We start from the raw sequence: 23,222 nt of genomic DNA on the forward strand, positions 1-23,222 counted from the left end.
GATGCACCTATATAAGAAAGAATTGCTGCTTGCAATCAAGAAATTCTGCCTGGTAAAGGTGACAACTAAGAAGAGCTAACATCTAAGTAAAATAGTGATAACAACACATCAATCACTTTCAATACTGATTAATATCAGATGACCATCAGATGTAAATTTGATTGCCAAAATAAAAAAAAAAAAAAGGAACACGCAACTATAACAACGTTAATGAAAGTAAGGCTCCTGGAGTTCCATACTTTTCCCGTTTAGGAAAAAGGCCAGGTTTAACTGCATCCAAACAATGATAAAACCATTTCCCACCAAGGAACCTTTTAGTTTACCATCTAGAGTTCAATATTTATTGCTGACCACCAATGTCTCTTTATAGACTCTTCCATGAAGGAAAATTACCCCAAAATCAACCCATCTCTACCTATGCTTCTTTACTAAGAAATAAAGGAACCACAACACAAAAGGGCTCAAAATTTGTGATTCTTTCTTTCATTCATTCAATTTCAATGGCTCTGTAGCTATAAGTTGATAAATAACAATCAAACCTAAAACAGGAGATAAAGCATCGAGAAACTTTCAGTTCACTGAAAATTCTTCGTTCTTCCTTCCACCACGTTTCTCTATTCTCCTCTTTTTAAATTTAAATTTTTCAAAAACGGTCACAAAAAGTTGAGATTAATAAATTGGGACTCAAAAGCAAGAAGTATAGCACATAAGTCGCATAGACAGTAAAGAGGCTAACACTACAACCACTGGACAAAAGTTATTACACTTACAAAAAAGACTGACTGCTTGACGGTAAATTACTAACTTTTAGGGGCAACACCTCATACTCTCAAGAGCAACCCTCTGCAATCCAGGATCAGGATCCTGAACGTTCTTCACGCACAACTCTAATTTTTGCTTCAAGGCCAAATCATCGTCCGACGGCAAGTAAAGGGTGATGAAGTTCAGGTAAAAGAAGCAAATTAAGTCACAAGAATACTGAATATCATTGTCAATCAGTTCAATAGCCAAACCCATCAGAAGTAATTCACTTAATCAATGTAGTTCTATTCCTGAGAAAAAAAAAAAAAAAACATTAACAAAACAAACTGCGAATTTCATATTGAAACGTACTAACTATGATACTGTTAAGTTGGGGTTAAACAATTTTCTCAGGAGCCATTGCAAACATCAAGAATTGTTGACTTGAGGAAAAGCATAAACTCAAGTAGACTAGACTTACAGGAGCTCCTGAGCTGGATGCAGAAGATCCTCCATCTTCGAAGAACTTGGCAAGCTTTGGGATTTTCGGGGATTTGGGTTTCAGAGTTTTCAGACTTTGGGAGTAATGTCTTTTTTTTTTTTTGGTTTGGATACTTACATAGCAAGTCATAGAGCAAAAAGTTTTTTTTTTTTTTTGGAATGATGATAGAGCAAAAAGTTTTGGATTGGCTCACAAATTCAATTGTCATGCGGGATGTTTTAGTTTGGACTTTTTTATTTTTTTTGTTTTTGTCCTCGGGCCTTATATCTTGTAATTGTATACATTTTACCATCTTATATTATTACTAGCCTCTCCACCAGTCTCCACAAGCGAGTGTGAAACAACTCCTTGTATTGTGCAAATATAAAGAGTTATTTTTTGTAGTGTGTAAATACTGATATTTATTCTCAAATCACAAATACAAATAAACTTAGTTGTTCAACTCAAATAAAAGACCCAAAAAAAAAATTGAATATATGAAATTAAGGATAAATTAATTAAGGAAAGAGAAGAGGCAAATTAATTATCATGGACAGGAAAGTAATTTGGGAAATTGATAACTGACAATTGGATTTAAGTCATAACGATCTCAGTCATTCGAACCCGGAGATAAATTTTAAGATTTAAAAACTGTTCTATTTTATTATATAAATTTTGTATCTAATAGATATTCATTTCTAATTTTATCAGTCAAGTTTAAAAGTGTGTGGATCAAAAATAGAGTTTTTCAATTTCAATCTAAAAACTTTTAGAAGATAGTTTTCATTCCAATTTGAATTCCGAAAATTAGGAATTTCATCACTCATTATAATTCGGAATTTTCAAATTTTTTTTAAATATTTAGATAATAATTCAGCATATATAATTGTTTGGATAACAATTAAATAACATAAATGGGAACTGGATTTTTAACAATAAAAATTAACAAATAACAAAGGAAAAGAAACAAACAGAAGTACAAAACAACAATAACTTAATTCATAAAAATAAAATAAAAAAGTATATCCGAATTTTGACTAATGAACACCAGGATTTTGCCTTAGAAAAAAGCACGCAATAACACTTTAAACAAATTACCATATCACATAATAAAGATTAACCCAATAACATACATTTTGAAAGAAATAAAAAAAAAACCATTAAAAACCTCAAATCGCACAGCAAGTAGCAAACTCTTCAATGGAGAGCAAATTTGTAAAAGGAATGTTATATGTGACTTAAAATGAGAGACAAGTGAGGAACAATTCATTTCTTGAATTTAATGTGCATAACTGATAAAATTAATTAATATTAAAATGAATCTAGCCCTTAGATACATTGTTTCTTTTCGCGTCTTTTTTTTTTCCCTCTCAATATCTTTTTATTTTTATTTAAGAAAAATTAAAATTTAGTCATTCTAACATTTTTTATTTAAAAAAAAATCTTAAGACTTATTTTTTTCAAATAAAACCTTTTGACTATTGCCTTGTCAAATATATGGCTTGAGAAAAAAATAAAAATGTATTGTCAAACACTTAAAAATAGCCGCTGAACGCTCGACGCCTAATATGTGTGAAAAAAATAAAAATTAATAAACAAATATTATATAACATAAAATAGTTACAATATTATTAAATTTTAATTAAAATTTTAAAAGTCATAAAAATATAAAATTAAATAAAACTCTACCTTTTATTTATCCTTTCTCTCTCCCTCCCTCCTTATCTCCCTCTACTCTAATCAGTGGCAAGAAGCAAGTGACTTTACCCGCATAAGCTAGGATTTGTCTTCACTAAACAAACAATTCAAATTAAGTAACAGAATCATAATGATTGCATTGAAAGTTTAAAGACCAATTAAAATGAAGTCGTGGTCAAAGATCGGTCAAAATATCCTTGGTGTAATTTTTTGAGTTAATTACACTTATACTCCTTAAAGTTTATTATTTTTTCATATACACCCCTAAGGTTTTAAAAATTACACATACACTCTTGAAGTTTTAAAACTATTGCATATAACCCCCTACAAGAGAAAAAAAAAATTAAAAAAAAAAATATTTGTATTGAGGTTGGACCTTACACCTTGAGTAATCTAGCTTATTAGGCCATTTAACCCCGTAGCATGCTATTTTGCATAATTTCTCATAATTTTTTGTCTCACTATAGGGTCATATGCAATAGTTTTGAAACTTCAGGGGATGTATGTATAATTGTTGAAACCCCAAGGAGTGTATGTAAAAAGACGATAAATCTCAGGGGGTATAAGTGTAATTAACTCGTAATTTTCTTGAGAGAAAAACTTCAGAAGAAACAAATTAGTTTAACAACTAATATATATATAAACATGCTAGTTCACATAGTTAGCCATGGATTGAGTAGAACTTTACTATATATTTAGGCTGGAACAACCAAAATAAATGAATTTGAACTAGTCCAGCGATTAAATAAGAGTCTAAGAGTTAAATATTCATAAAAACCTCAACATATAAAGTAAAAGAATTTGAAAGCTCAATAATATGCTAAATTGTTAACAAATAACAATGCCTAGCTAGAAGATGTTAAGTAGAAGAGGGTTTAAAGACCAAAATATGGTAAATTATTATAATTTTTCCTTGGGCTATAAGCCTATAAGTAGAATAGGGTTTGCCTAACTTTCCCTACAAAAGACATAACCCTACTTTATACATAGAAGCCTTTGAGCCCACAACTTCATCACTCATCACGTGTCGTTTTCGTCATTCAACCTTTGCACTCATCTCACTCTCTAGTCTCAGCTGGGTCTCTGTCACAATGTCCGGCGTCTGGATATTCGACAAAAACGGCGTCGCTCGGCTGATCACCAACCCGACCCGGGAATCCTTCGAGCAAAAAGAACCGCCCTACCCGGGCACAGCCACTGCGCCCGGTGCTCGACCCAGAGTCCTTGTCTACCTCCCAGCGAACCAAGTGATCCGCTCCTACGCCGAACTCGAGCAGCGACTCAGTGAACTCGGGTGGACTCGGTACCCCAACTCACGGCGACCCGACCTGATTCAATTCCACCGCTCCGAGAACTCGGCCCACCTCATCTCCCTCCCTACCAACTTTGCACACTTGAAGCCGTTTCACATGTACGACATCGTCGTCAAGAATCGCTCCTTCTTTGCAGTTCGTGACCCTGCAGCTGCGGCGTTATAGTTGAGATTTTTATAGTGCTCTTCATCATCGTCAACACGTTTCCTTCATCCATGTAAAAATGCCACGACCCATCATATGTGTGTTAACGACTCAGCTATTCAACAGTGAAGTAAATTTTCTTTTTCTTTTTGAAAAAAGAAAAGAAATTTAAATATTTGGGGTTTCTCGATCGGATTAATTGGGTAGTCAAAATCCCAAAATATATGTGGTTGATATGTACTACCAATTTATCATGCATGTGAAATAATTTTCCTTGATAAATTATCAAATTGTCATGTACTACCAATTTAACATGTTTATATTATGAAATTGTCGATTTAGACTATATATTATTTTATATTAATAGTATTATAACATTTGATATTTGATAAGAAAATATTAACTTGCAATGTATTTGATATGCATTATATTGATGAATATTTTTGTGTTTTTGCTGAGTTTTTTTTTTTTTTTTTCATTTGTCAGTTGGTGCATAATATGTATATATATATGCTTTTTATTAATGTGTGGTTTCCTTTTATCTTGAATAAGCATAAGGTTAAGGCTTATGGGGTTTAACCATTTTGATACGGATTTTGTTTGAACTTTGAAGTGCATGCATGTATAAGTGCTTGGGTAACACTTGATCCATTGTCATAGGTAGGGTGTCATAAGTGGGGTTGGGGTTGGGGTTGGGTTCGGTAACCTAACCGATACCCACAAACCATCACCGACGGACATTAGTCAGTTTGGGCAAATTCCAAATCGATTTCGACACTGTCGAAGGCGGTAAACTGACAGTTGATTAGTTCAGATCGGTGAGAGCCTTGACGGACATTGATATTGGCCACTTTTTGGCCTAATTTTTAAGGGCTGCATTCAAATTCTCACTATTTGGCATTGGCAAGGTTGTAAAAATTGGCAACCATACATTATTTTATGATATTTGAATTTAAACCTAATTACAATTAAAAATTGTTAACTACTTAATTTTAAACCTAATTAAAACTATGCATTATTCAAATCCTTAACTACTTAACTTTAACCTGATTACAATTACAACTCAAATTGAAAAAATAAGACCATTATAAGACCATTAGTTTACAACCTTAACTTTAAACCAATTATATAAGAATACTGAATACATAATAAGACCATTCCCAGCAAAGTAAGTAGCCTTCAAAGTGAGCAGCAGGCTAGCAGCAGCAATGACCAGCAAGGAGGTACTTCACTTGTGGATAGTTGTGAAGTACATCACTGCAAAAAAATAAAAATTATTAGTTTATCGGCAAGGCAGCAAACAATAACCATGTTCAAACATAAAGGCAACGAGCTTAAATTATTACTTGATTCAAGTTCGTGAAGTTCTCGTAGAATTAAATTTTCTCATTCATTATAGAAATTAAATTCTTATGCTTTAAACTAATTATTAGTATACACTAATATATTTACTATTTTGAGAGTTAAAGAAGCTCTAAAAGGATTCACAACCCTCCTATCCAAGTTAAATTCATTTTCACTAATCACTCTTGAACTTGGGATTGAGAAGAGATTTTTGACAACTTTTGAAAAATCTCTTAAAAACCTCTAATTAAACTGCTACTGCCAAAAATTATTTCTATATTTTAAAAATAAATTAAATATATATCGGTTCAATAGTGGTAAACTATTGGTTTAGACTGGTCCAACTGTTATCGCGAACTAGGATGTTGGTTCGGTAGTCAAACCGACACCGATCTCTTCGGACAACTAGCATTTGAGTATTTGTCGATAAATTGACCGTCGATTTCGATCAGTTTATCGATTTTTCGAGTGAACCAACCCAACCATAGTCACAGGTGAGCCCCCAAATTATTCATTCATATAGTGTTAATTGAACCAAGAAAATTAAATACCCACTGGGATTTGTAATTCATTATGAAATTTAGAGTCATAATCAAGAAGTTGTAGCTACTTAGGTAAGCTAGCTAGTAGCTACCATATTTCCTTTCTTTTGATTGTTAGCTTGATCAGAAGGCAGAAGTGTCTGAGCTGCAGAGTAAATGCAAAAGGCAGCAAGAGGTGGTAGTTGCATGCTATGTGTTCAAATTGATGAACAGAACCCGTGTTAACTGTACTTTGTATACATGCATGTACCAGTACCTTGCTATAAATCAGTGGTCATTATTGCGAGCTGAGCTCCTAAAGTCTAAACCCTAGCTAGCTTCATAAATGCAGAGTATGTATGATGATTCCTATCTCCAGCTGTGAAAATTTTTTATAACACCGTCTTATATTTTTTATGTTTATTTCATAGAAATTTTTCTCCCCCCACCACTTTGGAGTCTCTTGTGTTTTTTTTTGTAAATTTATGATTGAAATTATTTATTTTTTAAATTTAATTATAAAAATTATTTTTGTAAAAAAATTAACCAAATTATAAATTATTTGATTATATAATTGTGTTCAAATAAATCAACAAATTTAGTAATAATTTAATTTATCATTAATTTATTTATAACATTACATGATCAATTGATTTTTTATTTAATTAATTTTTTTATAAAAATAATCTTTAAATAATTATTTAAAAATAAATAATTTTAATCATAAAATTATATTGTGAAATAAGTTCAATAAAAACAAATCCGAGGAAAAGATAGATAGCATATAAGCATTCCTCTTTAATTTGTCTTTCTGTGGTCTGATTTCAATGACTCAGTGGTCAAAAAAAAATCAGGTTGGTGCATGTGAATAGAGACTACGAATCTTGGGGTGGTCCCTGTATATAGATATCTTCCTGGAAGCTGGAGAAAAGTACTTGATTTTCGTTTCAGGGCAGAGAGAACAATTAAGAAGAGCGTGGAATTAAATTGAAAGATTGAAGCAAGTCTAGCAACAGAGCAAGAAGGAGAGGAAAATCATGATGATAGCTAGCTCTTACGTGATTAGACTACACATGCATAGCTAGCCATTGCTGCATGGTCATGGTCATCATTCATGAAGGTGTCACAGACCAGACTCAGAGTCTGCAAGAATGTACGTACATGCAGATCCATTAGCCAGGCCTACTCAGTGTTTAGTCAACATTTTTAATCAATTTGCATCCCGCCCACTCTTAATTGGTTTCTTAATTAATAGTTGTGATCGAGTTTATTAAGGATGTTACTAACAAATTAAAGATTAATATATTAGTCGCGAATTAAGTTTGCACTGCTTCAAGCCTTGAAGAGGTACCTATATAAACATGGTGATGGGCAGGTACCGTGAAGCTAAGAACCAAATTAAATGATCCCTAATTTAGGATATGCTTTTGATATTGGTTTTGGAATTATTATTTAGATTAATTGTGATATATAATTATATACACATAAGATTTTGGAATGCTAGCTTACTGTGTAATTTTGCTTCTAGATGATGTATCAGTGTAGTATACATCTAACATTACTCGTCTAAAATTTGCATTATACACCTACACAACAATTTTTTTCCCCTCAGCCAGAGTTTTAGAGTGCCTAATATATTTCAATATATGAAGGTTTAATAATTTTATCTACCAAAACTCTCTAAGAGTAAGAAAATTTTGGCAGGAGATCTCTAGATAGGACGGAATCCATTTATATATAAAAGTGAGTCTTTTCAGTTGATATTGTTAATCCACTTATATATAAAGGATATTTTTAGTCTAAATTTATATAAGTATTTTATGAACAGAAGACTCAAAACTCATATACGTTCATTTTAAATGCATACTTTACTTAATTTCTATATTACTACTAGTTGTCATAATAAAAAATGTATATATTACTACTAGTTGTCATAATATATATTAATTTCTAAATTACTCTATCTTCTCAAAAAAGATTTTAAAAAATTACTAAATGATCTTGAAAGAAGAAAAATTCAAACTCAAAATCATGAATGTGCGAACTCTTACCTATTAAAAGTACAAAATTACTGAAAAAATAAAGAACCTCTTCACCGATGAAAGCAAACAATTTGTTTTTGTTTTTTAAATTATTTCATTGACCTAAAGTTAAGTTATCTTTTTTTATGATTTCATTGACCTAGTCGGTCTTTCAATTTTTTGGTCAAACACGTAGTCCCTCTTAAATTCTTAATGTTCTCGATTTATTGACTCCTCTTTTGCGTGTATTTTACTTGCATAAAGATGTGGCTGGAACAAGATTAATAAATACATACACCAGATCTACTATTTTGTATTAAATGGATATAAGGGCTTCATAATTCCATAGAATAAAATAAATTCTTCCCGATAAATTAAAGGAATAAAAATCACAATAAAAAACATCTTGACCGTACTTAGTCACCACTTGAAATTCTGTCCGATGGTACATCTTTCTCAGAAAAAAAAAAAATTGTGCCCTAATGACTTTGAAAGGCTGAAATTTGGGTCTATGCTGACTACAAAAATATATAGTGATGAACACCATCATTATCTATCACGATAGATAAGCGAACATATTATACGTGTCATCCATTCACATTCAGGATATCAATAATGCTAACCAAAGTGACCAAGAATGAATCCCTAGAATTTATCCTCTGTGCAAAGACAGAACTCCACCCACTCCAATCATCAAGTCTGAAAAGGCGACACCACATGTCAGGTTGTATGAAAATTTATTAATTCTCGATGAGCAAAATTGGTTTTCTAATTAGAGTATGTCAACAATATAATATTTGATAAAAATTTCAACGCAAACAAAAATATCCGTTAAATTTTTTATAAGATTGTTTGTTTAGAAATTTTTGAGTAGGATTGTTTGACCACATGTATAGTATAATTATGGTATGTTACATCATTATAATCATTATATGTAGTGTTTATTTTTAAAAATTATAAATTTTACTTGAAATAAACATATAATTAATGTATTATTGAATGTCACACTATAAATGTAGCATAACTGTCCTATTAAAGAATATCTTGTTAATACACTCAATAAAATCAAAGGGATAAAACGTGTTAAAAAAATATAAATATTATCAATAAATTTAGATATGTCATCTTTTTAATTAGTTTAGGGTTATGGTATAATCATGGTATGTTATGTCATCATGTATGGTGTTTATTTTTTTAAAATTATATACTTTACTCGAAATAAATATATAGTGTATCATTAAATATCACACTATACATGTAGCACAACTGCCTTATTGGAGAATATCTCGTCAGTACACTCAATAAATTTTTAAAGAGATGAAACATGTTCAAAAAATATAAATATTATCAATAAATTTAGATATGTCATCTTTTAAGTAGTTGAGCTATTCTATTCTATTACTCAATATTGTTATGTGACACCAAACAATGCACACAAGTTTCATTTCAGAATCCTAGTTCAGGGTCTTGGGTTTGGTATTAGAGACTCGGAACAGGGATATTACTCTAGGGTTGGGGCAGGGCCTAGGGATGGGTTTGGGTTCATAGCCAGATCCAAATTCGGGGTTTGGGGTTCAAATTTAAGGTCCAAGGTCAGAGTTTGGGGGCCTTGTTTGGTATATGGGGTCCGAGTACTGGATTTGGGTCATGGGTCATGGGTCATGGTTGTTTCATGTTTTTTTTTTTTTGTCAAAAGTTGTGTCATGTTTGTTAAGGTGTTATGACTTATGAGCCATTTCATATGTAACTTGGTAAATACTAGAAACATTGTTAAGAGAAGAAATCTCAAATTTCAACATTGTTTTGAGGTCCACTCAGTACTACAAAAAGTAATTGGCAATATTGGACGTTGTCTCTTACCTACTTCACTATTTGACAAAGTGATCTGATTAATTAGTGCGTCACCTACAAGTCTGCATAGTTAAGGAATTGCAATCTCAGATTGGTAGGTAATTGGTAGATATCATGGCTTAGTGAAGTGATTAGCTAGTGTGGTTACTTATTGCCATCAATTGGTGTATATATAGCAGGCTTTCTTAGAAAGAGAAATTATGCATAAAACATGTCATTTCTCTGTCAGCTCTTTAATAACATGTGGAATTGACTCATTGCCATATTGTTGAATGGGTTTTTGGTATACATACACTGGACTAGTTCAACGTAAGGCTTCTTAGAGAAAATTTAAATAAGTACACCATTTATGAAAGTAATGATAGGCAAAATGGTATTATTCATGAAGAAAATTTAGGAACAAGACCATTTGGGAATTTGAAGCAAGCTAAATTATATATGAGTGTAGTAATAAATTATTTTTGCATAAAAGAGATTTAAGTACTTATATTTTACATAGTATATAATAACTAATAACAAATTTCTTGCACACCTATGCATCTTCAAAAATTGTTACTTGCAAGTTCAACCATCTTGAAAATTTTGTCATAGTTAGGCCGAAGAATGACCATGATCTTATCACCTATGGTTGTCACTATCAATCAGGGCCGTCATTACATTATGTAAAATAGATCATATGTGAACACCATTTTTTTTTTATTTCACTTGATTTAATTTAATAATTTATAAGTGGGATATAATTTTATGTTGGAAGAGACACGATAATAATATTGCACGCCATTTTTCAGGTTAATCAATGTGGTCAGTTGCTTGTAAAGTGGGAAAAGACTTAACGTACAGTAGCACATGATAATTGCTGTAAATTATATTTTCATCCTTGAACAGTTGAACTTGGGAGTTGGGACAACCACAACTACTGATGCATGTGTTTTGTTGTCTCCGGTTATAATTGTTTCTTACGATTTACGAAGCTTTAGTGTATTTGCTCCTCTAATGATTTGTAATTAACATTTTGTTTGTGAATTCCTCCTCACACAACCTCTGCCCTTCCTCACTGTTAGATCAATTGCAATTTTCAAGTGTGAATCTGATGCCTTATTCTCCTATAACTTTTTTTTTTTGGCAAAACAAATTTAGAACCTACAAGGCTACAACCACCAACACATCGAACCCCTAATTGGCTAATTGTAATTTATCTCTCTCTATTACAATTTTCATGTAGAATTACTATGTGTATTTAATATTTAAAAGGAATAATAATAATAAATATAGTAATACTACACTTATCACATTTTTATACCACAATTTTATACCATCTTATATAGCATTCATATATTGGACGCTACAAATTAAAAAATAAAACATAAAAAAGAAAAAAAAATACCTTTTCAGTAAAGTAATGACACATCAAGTAAGATACAAATGTAAGAAAAAAAAGTGTGAAACAACTATTATCATTGTAATACAAATAATATGATTTGGTGCGCATACGGCATACATTTCTAGAAGACATTGACAGCAGGACAAGTTTGAGGAAAATGAGAGGTGGATAGACTGAGGGGTGACCCAGAAGACAAAGTAAGTACAGGGAATTCCTCTTATGCCCCCGAACCAACTCCTGGGCCCTCCGATGTACTAAGAAACAAAATCTGCAGTCGCTCGTGAACCACTCTGACCGGCTCTATAAAACGACAATGGGCCCTCGATGGGCTTCCCAATCAAAAACACAAAAAACAACACAAACCAAACAGAAAATAACCCACCCACTTTCTTGTTCGATACTGCTTTTCTCGCAACAAAATCGCCGCCTAATTTTTCCGAATTCATTATTTTAATTTCAATTTTAATATAAAATGAAAAAAGAGATTTCCACGTTGAAATTGAAACCAATCTGAGTTCGTCTCTGTGATCCAAGCACCTCAGTTTTGACTCTCTCTTCTCTCTCTCTCTCGACTCTCTGCAATTTTGTGAGCTGATGAAGTGTTTCCACTTCACCAACGGGGAGAGGCGGGACGACGAGGAACCAGGCGTCGTTTCGAGGGCGGCGTCGAAGGTGTCCTGGGCTCGGTCGCTCAGCGTCGCCTCCAGCAGCTACGACACAACGAGGCGGTCCGAGTTCGACTCGGACTCGAGGGAGTTGTCGGACTCGGCGGCGTTCTACGAGCTGCTGAATCAGCGGAGGGCCAATGATCTGAGGCTGTTCACGTTCGCGGAGCTGAAATCGGCGAGCAGAGGGTTCAGTAGGGGCTTGCTGGTTGGGGAGGGAGGGTTTGGGTGCGTTTACAGAGGAGTCGTCATTGGTTCTGAGGATGACACTAAAATGGACGTTGCTATCAAACAGTTGAATCGTAATGGCTTCCAGGCATGCCCTTTCATCCCATTTTTCATAATATATTTTTCTTTCTTTTATTTTTAACTGTTGGCTTAATATTGTCAAAAAAATAAAATGGTTCTGTGAAAAATTTGAATGTTTCTAGCCTTTCACTTCAACTATAGTCATTCCCTTTTCTGCTTTTTTCTGGGGCCGTTGCTTTCTGGGTTCTTTTCTTTTTTCTTTTTGTTTTATTCTTTGTAGATTTTTAGGGGTTGGGGACATGGGGTCATGTGGGGTGGGAAAGTTTGCTTGAATTCTAAATTCTAAATGGGATTTGGGTTTGCGGCTAAAATGTCTGCTATACTGTACCACAGTTCCAACATGAATTTCAGGCAGTGCTTGAATTCGGCTCGTGGCCTTGATTTATATGAGCAATAAACCATTATTCTAGAAATGAATATATGATTTTCAAAGACTAGAGCCCAATAATATAGTTACTATACCAAACCTTATTGTATAGGTTTATACTTCCAGTTAGTTTTGCTCATAGGAGAGCATGATTAGTTTGGATCAGGAATCTCTTTGAAAGGTCAATTTTTTTTTTTTTAATCTGGCTGTAGTTTTAGATGTAGAATGTCATTCTCCAAGTGCTTTGAGGTTGTCTAATGGGATTACAGTATCTTGCATTCTAGTATTCAGGGGCATAAGGAGTGGATTAATGAAGTCAACTTTTTGGGCGTTGTCAAGCACCCAAATCTTGTCAAGTTAGTAGGATACTGTGCAGAAGATGATGAAAGGGGGATTCAACGGCTTTTGGTGTATGAACTTATGCGTAATAAAAGCTTGGAGGACCATCTATTGGTTCGTTTTCCATCACCTCTCCCATGGATGACAAGATTAAAAATTGCTCAAGATGCAGCCCGTGGATTGGCATACCTGCATGAAGAAATGGATTTTCAGGTACGTTTGTCTATTTTGATCAAAATCACCATTATTCTCGGGTTGTTTGTATGGATTGTATAAACATTTCTGCTCACATTTATATTATTAAGTACAGATATAGGTCGATTTTCTGTAGCATTTTCCCCTTTTTTTGGTCAGAGTAGTATTTTCCCTTGTGTGCTTAAATTTTATGATTTTTCTCTGTATCTTTTGAAACGACAAAAAAGAAAGTAAATACCTCCCACCACTTTTCTCATATACTGTGGCCTATATTTTGTTGTTTAGGTTACTTTTTCAACTGCTCGCTAGTCAATATGATCTGGATCTGCCTTATAATTGGTGCAGCTAATATTTCGTGATTTTAAACCGTCAAACATTCTGCTAGATGAGGACTTCAATGCAAAGCTTTCAGACTTCGGACTGGCAAGGCAGGGACCTCCCGAGGGAACGAGTCATGTTTCAACATCAGTAAGTTCTATTATTGTTTGAGTGGAAAAGGTTTGATTATCTATTCATAATGTTTTTGCACATATCATCCTCTTAAGGTGTCGGGATGCAGAGTCATTTGCTTTACCAAGGAGATATTAGTGGCAAAAATTAAATGGTTGTTGAATATTCCAGGTTTTCTTTTGCAGTTTGAAAATTCTCTGAGAAGACTTAAATGATCACACCACCATATCTTGAAATGGGACCAATTAAATGATGTCTTTTAAAGTCTTTGCTTGTTTGTTGTGAATTGTATCAATCTGCTAGTATGCAGAATGCATTACTTACAATGAACATTCGTTTTTATAGGTTGTGGGCACTGTAGGTTATGCAGCTCCAGAGTATGTACAGACTGGGAGGCTGACTGCTAAAAGTGATGTATGGAGCTTTGGGGTGGTTCTCTATGAGCTCATCACTGGAAGGAGGGCGCTGGAGAGAAATCTGCCCCGGAGTGAGCAAAAGCTTTTGGAATGGGTCAGGCATTATGTTTCAGACTCCAAGAAATTCCACCTTATCGTAGACCCTCGGCTTGAAGGGCAGTGTTGCATCAAATCAGCTCAAAAGCTTGCATCATTAGCTAATAGGTGTCTATCAAAACAACCAAAGTCTCGCCCAAAAATGAGTGAGGTGGTTGGGATTTTGGGAAGCATCATAGATGAACTGTCATCTCAAGATGAAGTTGCCCCTCAACCTGCCATCGTACCTGAAGAAGCAAAGGACGAAACTGTGGAGGAGACTGAGACTGAGACTGAAACCGAGCCTACCAAACAAGGAAACAATTATCTGAAAAGGGTTTTCGATATAAGAGAAATGGTAAACTTTAGAAACAAATCTATTGGGAAGTTAGATTGGAGAAACTGGACCCCTGGGTTGATAAGAACTTCGTGATAAAGCTATCAGCGATCTTGTGGTAGTAAAAAGATCCATCATCCATGTGCTCTGCTCCTTTCTAGAAATGGAAGATGGATGCATTTCTACCTTCACATTGATGACAATACAGATACTTGCTGTTCTTAAAAAACTTATGGAGGTAAAATGGTTCCCCTCCATTCTTTTCCTTTTGCTAGATGGTTGTAAATATAAATTGTCGGGGAAGCTTGCCCTTTTGAGGCATGCATCCCTTTCTTGAATACACAAAATATGAGGCACAAGTTCATCTTCTCTTCTCTGTAACGGGTATTACTGTCTTAGAGGAGAGCGCGAATGATGGCAATCAAATGCCAAATTTGTTTTGTAATCCAAATGTTAAAATAGTTCAAATGTATGGGTTTGCATAGTACAAGCAGATGTGGCCATGTTTAATTTCTGCTTAGTGGGCGGTGCTAAGAGCTTCGGTAGGGCGTTAGATAAGTTTCAACAAAATTTGGATTCGAAGAGGATCTTAGTCCACCATATAATGCGGTTCTCTAACCTAAAAATTTGGTCTCTTTAGCATCATTGATTTATAAAATTAACATGTTTTTTTATCATGTTAAGGCTGTGCCGTGATTGATAACGAGTTAATATGTGGGTTGTGATGAGAATACAAGATCTTGATCCGCATCTCAACTAATCACATAGTACTCCCAAAGCTCAAAATATGTGGTTTTCTATATTTTTAGAAAAATGGTTAAACATTTTAAGAAGGTATATAAACAGTTATATTATGAAGAAATCCTGGAAGAATCTTTGCTTTTATTTCGAAAAATCCTGCTTTAAATTTCTTGACTAATATATCGAAAGAAAGATAACCAACTCTCTCAAAGAAGCATCAAGCTTGGAAGTTTGGGTGATGATGCTTATCCCTCTCTCCTTTTCTTAGTGACGCTCGCTGCATGAAGTTGATTAATTCAATGAACTTTATCTCTTCTGCTGGGTCGGTTGGGCGGGTGCTGGGATCCAAAAGTGAACTTAAACACGAGCTCTACTTGAGCTCCACTAAAAGGTCTCACACAAGGGAACTCTTTTTTTTCCCTATTATGTACCAGTTTTACATGAGAACAAAAGAAAAGCTCAAAAGTGCCACAGATTCAATAGACATCATTAGTCACACAGTAGTCATAGTCATGCACATGAAAACTTCAGCAGGAGCACCAAAAGAATAAAGTAAGACAGAGAAACCTTAACAAGGTATCCATACAGATCATAAATTTCTTTTCCATTCCTTCTTTGGGAAAAAAATACAAACATAATACAACTGGTATCAGTAAAGGAAGCCAAAGAAACCCGCCTATAAAAGAAAAAAGTTAAAACAAATAAAATAACATACGACCCGATGCAGGTGGAGGAAAATGGACAGCTAATCAATCATACAAAAGAACTTGCATTGCATCCCTACTTTTCCAAGCTACTGTTACAATCTGGTGATTCAGAAGACAACATTGTGGCATTTGCTCATTTTACAAGCTCCCCTAGTAATTTGTCAAGAAAGGGTTGAAACGTGAATACATTAGCAAGGATAAACTGTACAGTCACTGGACGAACAGTGGTATATTGCAGCTTTTGCCGTTTCTTTGAATCCCATTTTCATGCATAAAGAGGAGAAGCAGAAGGCCGAGGATAAGCGACAGGTTTATTCTGTGCCTTGTTGGCATCATCTGCAGCTGCACGCTTTGCTTTGTTAGCATCATCTGCAGCAGCACGCTTTGCTTTGTAAGCATCATCTGCACTTCGTCTGCGCATCCTCTGCGCATTGCTCTGACTGCCTCCTGTGACATTAGAATCCTGCAGTTGCTCCAGTGTTTTTACGACCTCATCCATGTTTGGCCTGAGCTTGGATTCTGTGGATAGGCATCGTAATGCAAGAGTAGCCGCCTTATAAGCTCCATCCATTGAATACTGACCTTCTAGACGGTTGTCTATGATGCGAAAGACCTTACGCTTGTTTGCCAGGAAGGGTTTAGCCCACTCCACCAGATTGTGTTCCCCAGATGGCCGATTCTTGTCAACTGCTCTCCGGCCAGACAACATTTCCAATAAAACAACTCCAAAACTATAAATGTCACTCTTGGCTGTTAGATGACCTGCAGTTAGTGAAAAGTGGAGCCATTAAGAGATACTGTCATCAATTTTTATTTATGGTAATCAAAATACAGAACCAAAGCACATGGCAAGACTCTAAGTTGAATGGTCAAAAGCAACTGGAAAAATGAAAATGAAAAAAGATTACTAGAGATTTGAAATCAGCTGAGGACTTGAAATTTATATAAAATAAATAATACCTGTGGCTAGATATTCTGGTGCCGCATATCCATAGGTCCCCATCACCCTAGTGGAGACGTGACTTTTATCACCTGTTGGCCCATCCTTGGCCAAACCAAAATCTGAAAGTTTTGCATTGTAGTTCTGGAATTATATCACAGAACAAAGAAACTCTCAGTATAGCAGCCAACAAGGAAGTCAAAAGATCCCCGAATCCATCAAACAATACTACAATCATAATAATAGTAAAGAAGATCTTCAGTAGTCACATACCGAATCCAACAAGATATTCGACGTCTTGAAGTCACGGTATATCACTTTCGTTTCAGCACTGTGAAGAAAAGCAAGCCCCTTTGCAGCACCAAGGGCAACCTTCATGCGGAGATTCCAAGAAAGAGGCTGAAAATAAGAACCTCCTGGTACACCAATACTTTAGAGTTAATAACATTAATTAATCAAAGCCCTTTTGGGTCAAAGGTGTCCAGATATGTAACTGAAAGAACTTACTCCTGAACAAGTGATTTTCCAAGCTGCCTCGAGGCATGAATTCATACACCAAAAGCCGGTGTTCATCCTCCAAGCAATAGCCAATTAATTTCACAAGATTAGGATGATATAGTTGACCCAGATAGTTCACTTCTGCCTATAAAACTCAAATAAAAAACACAGGATAAGTCAATCTTGAACAGAAAAGTAGCAAACATTTGCTTAAAAATTTCTATAATTAAAAAGATTTTCCAGTAGGAATTTCCAAGATGCAAGTCCCACCCTAGAAGATGACTTGTTGACACTTAAAAGCACCAATGTAGAGCTTGTTGTGGGTCTGCATCTACCTTAACCGAATGCTAAGAGGTTCTCCTTATGTTTTATGATCAACTGATCAAGTATGGTGATGAGCTACTGAGCTAGTTCTCATTTTGTGGAGCATATAATCAGGAGAAAATAACTCACCAACCACTCTCTGTGACCCTGGAAACTTTCTTGGTTAAGCCGCTTCACAGCCAACACTATGCCAGTCCCAGGCTTTGCAGCAGTAAATGAATTTTCATCAATCCACCCCTTAAAAACCGAACCAAAGCCACCTTCTCCTAACACACTATCGGGACGGAAATTCCTGGTGGCCATTCTGAGGTCGGAAAAACTAAAGCTCTTCAAATTGGAGGACTGCAAGATCTCACCCTCACTCCGAGGAGTTGGAGGCGCTGAAAATGATGAGACCTTGCTGCTTGTACTGAGATTCCCATCAGCACTAACAAATTTTGAACCTGCACAAGAAAATGTAAAGTCTATATAAATTTTATAGTCACCACCAATGTATGAATCAGACTCCTCATGCATGCTTAACTCAATCCCATGCACCATATTTGCTAAGATAGTTATTGAGAAGTGAAAGGAATGCTAACTTCTCCTCTCTCTTTTTTTGGCTGTATTTTGAAAGAAGAACAAAACCATCAGAGGAATGAGAAGAGATTATTAGCCAGGTACTTTCAAAGAAACTCTTTTATAGAATCTATTAGCAACTGAACAGAACAAAGTAAATATGGGAAAATGTTGGAGTTTTGAAGTAATCTGATTTCCAAAACAGGGCCCGAATTAAAATGAGGTTAATGTTCACAACAATCCTCACACACCCAGTAATAGTATTAGCAAATCAACAATTTTCAACTGAAACATCCTATAATTAGATAAAACCCTAATTAGATAAAACCCAAAATTCCCAACACAACTCAACCAGAACTTGCACACTCCACCTAGAGAGAGAGAGAAACCATAAAATTTCATGATTTAACTTACAATAATGGCTTGAGCTATAAAATCAAATAAGTAAAACCACACAGAAACTGTGAAGTCTATGTACCTGTGTTACACGGGCTCTCAGCTTTGATTCGGGCGCTGAAGCAGACCCCCATGAACACTAACCCTAGAAAACCAACCACCCTTTTTTGTATTCTCTGTCTGCAGATCACAGAGATTGATTCAGCTGACTATACTCGGAATGAACTTACACATTGAACAGTGAAACCAAACAGATCCAGAGCAAAAATATAAACTTTTTCATGGAAACCCCTAAAAGAAAAAGAAAAGAAAAGAAAAGTTGGGTCTCATCCACAAAAGAAAAACCTTCTAAATTGGATCGGTTTTAACTGCAACTTTAACTTATTCCTTTTTCTCAAGAAAAAGGCTTACTTTTAAAATCTAAATAGAAAATAAACACAACCCCATGAACTGGAACATAAAGAATCCGATAACCAACCTTTTCTTTTTGTCGAATCGCAGAGAGACAATAGGAAGTGAGGTGGGCTTATGCTTTCAAAGTTAGTCTAGTGGCTGAGAAGCTCAAACAGAGAGCAAGTTGACTAAAAAGTTTGAGCAGCTAAGCTTTTGATTTGAGTTGGGTACGCAATAGATAGAGAGGGCTGGAGTTGGAGCGCTGTGAAAGTGATGTAGGAAGGTGGGGAGTATTGCATTAATGGCGGGCTGGTCCCGGTCTTCAGCTCAACGTTTTCTTACTACTCTGTTTATGTTCTCTCTCTTTCTCTCTCTCTCTCTCTCTCTCTCTCTCTCTCTCTCTCTCTATATCTATATTCAGTCAAGTCAGAGCAGATAAGCCAGTTCACCTCTGCTACCTCTCTCAGCCGTTGGATTTGGTTTCCAAAGAACCCATTCTTCTATGCATGATCGGTGATGGCTTGGCTTAGCGGCTTGGGAACTCTGCAATTTGATTTATACATTGAATATTTGTTTGCTTTTTTTTTTTTTTCCAATTTTGATCCAGTCTTCTATGCACACGTATGAATTATGGATATCTTATCTTGTGGAGAACAAGTTAGAAAAATTGGAGATGCCAAAACAAGAAAATGTTGATGAAAATTAATATAATGGAAATCTAAAGTAGGGATTCAAATAGAGATAAGATTTAATAAGTAGTCTTAATCACAATACGTTCAAAGGTAGTCCATATTTAAAAAACATGTGCTTTTTCTGAAACATCAATTGAAAAACTCCAATTATTTGGTTCAAGTGGGCTAACATATATAATTACAATTACCTGTACATCGATGGATATAGGGTCCTACATACCATCTACAAGAGACCCCAAAAGCTTAAGAGTTAAGACCATGCTCTTGAAGAGATATATATATACATATATATATATATATACAAATGTGTGTGTGTGTGTCGACAATAAATCAGTGGGCAAAAGGTGGGAAGTTTCGAGCCTAATATCTTTAGAATTAGAGTTCTCATAACATATCAGTCAATCTTCATATCAAAGTAATCAAACCAAAAAATTGAACTGTAAAAAATAAATTAATAATATATATTAAAATAAAAATATACATTTGTTGCATGGAAGAATTTGAATGAGTGATTTCACGTCATACTTTTTTTTTTCCTAAGATATATAAAATGTTTGTTTTAGGAAACATCCTTGAAGCTTCTCATACTGTCTCCCTCTGGCTCACATACATCTGTTTCTAATTGTCAATGATGTTGGTTTTGATGGTCCTTTTTATTTTTAACCGGATCTGAGCCATGCATAGTGAATATTCTTTGCCAATTGAGCAAATTTTCTCGTGGACATCGACTTCCTCGCTGTAACTCTTGTGAGACACAATGACTGTGATCACTTTTCTATGGCGCACAAAAGCCATCTGCTTCGCTTACAAAAAAAAAACACAAAATAGAAAACAAATCATTGCTTTGAAATATTCACATATATACGAGTTATGAAATTAAGAAGCAAATAGAAGTTCACAATTAGCTGTAAAGTGCGGAAAACCATCATCATTTCGTGATTCCATGTATTATATACTCGATCTCTTCTTTTACCTAGTGATTCCAAAACTCCCAACTTTGAGGCATACATGCAAATCCCAATCAATTGGACCATACATACTCTCATCACATTTACAATTATTTATCTGCATATAATCGTTAATTGGTGAATTTTATATCGCAAAATCAATTTGAATGAACGAGCATATGTCATTCATGCGGTGATCGATGTTTAATACAACTGCCCAAATGCATATTTATGAATTTTATACTTATTGGTGCATGTAGGATCCACGTACATACACATATTGACACATAAATACATAATGACATACAAAAACGATTGTGGCTACCATATGCATATCAAGACTGGTTTTAGTGCACTGGGTCTTAATGTGAGTGGGTTCATTATTCTCGTGCAAGAATCCCTATCTTTGTAAAGCAAGAAATTCCAAGTTGGTAGTAAACTCCAAAATTTGTGAGGTGTGTAAAGCCCTTCCATGTTTGAAGTTTCCCTTCTGGACTACAAACCCTTAGGCCTTAACCCTATATCCCGTGAGGCAATGAGAGAGTCTTCAATGAGGCAATTCTCAATAGGGCATCTCTCACATGAGGTGGGACCCACATGGTCCTACATCCCGTGAAGCAATAACAGAGAGAGTCTTCAATGGAGTATATCCAATAAGACATCTCTCACATCAGGTGGGACCCTCATTCATTCGGCATGCCCCATACAAGATTTAGTCGGCAATGACATGTACGGATATACCTAACCAAATGCATTTCATGGGTATTCCAAAATTTCACTTTACCATTCCCTAAATGACGTATTTTCATCTGTAGGCCTTACGTAATCATATCCCCATGATGATATCATTCCTTCTTCTGATCATATCACTGCCGTTGGATCTGTTGGCTTTTCTTTTCCCATCATCATCCGCTTTTATCACATATTCACACGTTACATGCCCCAGCGAATCTTGGCTGTGAGCCTGTGATCATCCCACCACCTCTTTCGGGTTTTCGTCCAAAAAGTCTCGGGTTGGGACCCACTTGACCATAGCCCCCACAGGCATGTCTGCCACGTGGTGTTCTACCGTCATTGTGGCTCAGAAGCCGGCTTGAGGGAGTGAGCCGTCTAAGCCTTAAGCTAGCTGTTTGGGAACCGTGCCGTCAGGGACGGCTTCGAGAAACTTTAGTTTTGCGTACTAAATTAGAAGAGTAATAAGGAAGCATTCCAGCTTAGAAAAGTATTTTGGCCGCAATTATTAATTTAAAGTTTTGAAACCATCTATGTATTAATTTTGCTGTTTTCCAAGAAAAATATATATTTTTTTTACTTGGGCAAAGTTGATAATAATTAAAACTAGAAAGGATCGTCCACATAAATTACACCTGCAACAAGGGTATGGATGAAAAAAAGAAGAAGAAATGATTGAGTATATAATTATATTAGAATCTCAAAATTTAAGAAAAAATTCATCTATTATTATAGAGTGCTGCTATTTGCACACCCTGTTTTTTCTTTTTGCACACCCTTTTGTAAAAAAAAAATCAAAACTAAAAAAAAAAGACACACTTACCCCTCACCCAACACACCCTAACTCCATTTTTTCTCTTCTGCACACCCCATCAACAGACAAAAAAAAAAACACACACACCCCCTTCATCTCCCTCACCCGACCACACCCACCGGCCACCCACGCAGCACCCACCTCCTCCCTCCCCTCCACCAAGCCCAGCCCCGTCACACCCTCCCTCTAACCCCGACCCAGCCCACCTCCTTCCCCTCCATGCACCCAGCCCGACCTTCTCCCTCCCCTCCACCAAGCCCCAGCCCCGTCGCACCCTCCCTCCAGCCCCGACCCAGCCCACCTCCTTCCCCTCCATGCACCCAGCCCGACCTCCTCCCTCCCCTCCACCAAGCCCCAGCCCCGTCGCACCCTCCCTCCAGCCCCGACCTAGCCCACCACCTTCCCCTCCACCTTCTCTTTTCTCTCTCTGCTTTCTCCTTTGTTCGGCACTGGTTTGCCGAAAATTTGAGTTTCCTTCGGCAGCCACCCACCGAACACCCACAAACCATTCGACAGCCACCCGCCGAACACCTACAAATCATTCGGCAGCCACCCACCGAACACCTACAAACCATTCGACATACATCCGCCGAACCTAGAGGGAGGTGGGCCGGGTGGGTCGAGGCTAGAGGGAGGGTGCGACGGGGTTGGGTGGGAGGGGATGTGATGGGGCCGGGGCTGGGTGGAGGGGAGGGAGGAAGTCGGGCTGGGTGGAGGGGAAGGAGGTGGTCGGGCTGGGGCTTGGTGGAGGGGAGGGAGGAGGTCGGGCTGGGTGCATGGATGGGAAGGAGGTGGGCTGGGTCGGGGCTGGAGGGAGGGTGTGACGGGGCTG

At 36.0% G+C, this 23,222-nt stretch overlaps 3 protein-coding genes across 4 annotated transcripts; 2 read left to right on the forward strand and 1 right to left on the reverse strand.

The window, feature by feature from the left end:
• Positions 1-4,011: 4,011 nt before the first annotated feature.
• On the forward strand, positions 4,012-4,398 carry LOC147296552 (flowering-promoting factor 1-like protein 1). Its single transcript, XM_086229398.1, has one exon. The coding sequence runs from the start codon at positions 4,012-4,014 to the stop codon at positions 4,396-4,398; it is 387 nt and encodes a 128-aa protein (XP_086085524.1).
• Positions 4,399-11,872: 7,474 nt separating this feature from the next.
• Positions 11,873-15,017, forward strand: LOC147296553 (Protein kinase superfamily protein). Its single transcript, XM_086230236.1, has 4 exons — positions 11,873-12,476; positions 13,128-13,388; positions 13,716-13,838; positions 14,166-15,017. Exons 1-4 carry the CDS (start codon positions 12,090-12,092, stop codon positions 14,742-14,744), a joined length of 1,350 nt encoding a protein of 449 aa, XP_086086362.1. The 5' UTR covers positions 11,873-12,089; the 3' UTR covers positions 14,745-15,017.
• A 955-nt stretch (positions 15,018-15,972) lies between these two features.
• On the reverse strand, positions 15,973-19,556 carry PK1B (protein kinase 1B). 2 transcript variants are annotated; one of them, XM_086236838.1, is made up of 7 exons: positions 19,291-19,556; positions 18,895-18,992; positions 17,988-18,301; positions 17,544-17,679; positions 17,310-17,452; positions 17,057-17,180; positions 15,973-16,858 (listed from the first exon to the last, which is right to left on the reverse strand). In XM_086236838.1, the coding sequence occupies exons 2-7, from the start codon at positions 18,944-18,946 to the stop codon at positions 16,362-16,364; spliced, it is 1,266 nt and encodes a 421-aa protein (XP_086092964.1). In that variant the 5' UTR covers positions 18,947-18,992; positions 19,291-19,556; the 3' UTR covers positions 15,973-16,361. The 2 variants fall into 2 exon arrangements, with proteins under 2 accessions (XP_086092964.1, XP_086092973.1); XM_086236847.1 differs by lacking the exon at positions 18,895-18,992.
• Between the last annotated feature and the right edge of the window lie 3,666 nt (positions 19,557-23,222).

The sequence above is a fragment of the Dryas octopetala genome, chromosome 1 (genome assembly GCF_963921425.1).
Source record: "Dryas octopetala chromosome 1, drDryOcto1.1, whole genome shotgun sequence".
In the NCBI taxonomy this organism is placed as follows: Eukaryota; Viridiplantae; Streptophyta; class Magnoliopsida; order Rosales; family Rosaceae; genus Dryas; species Dryas octopetala.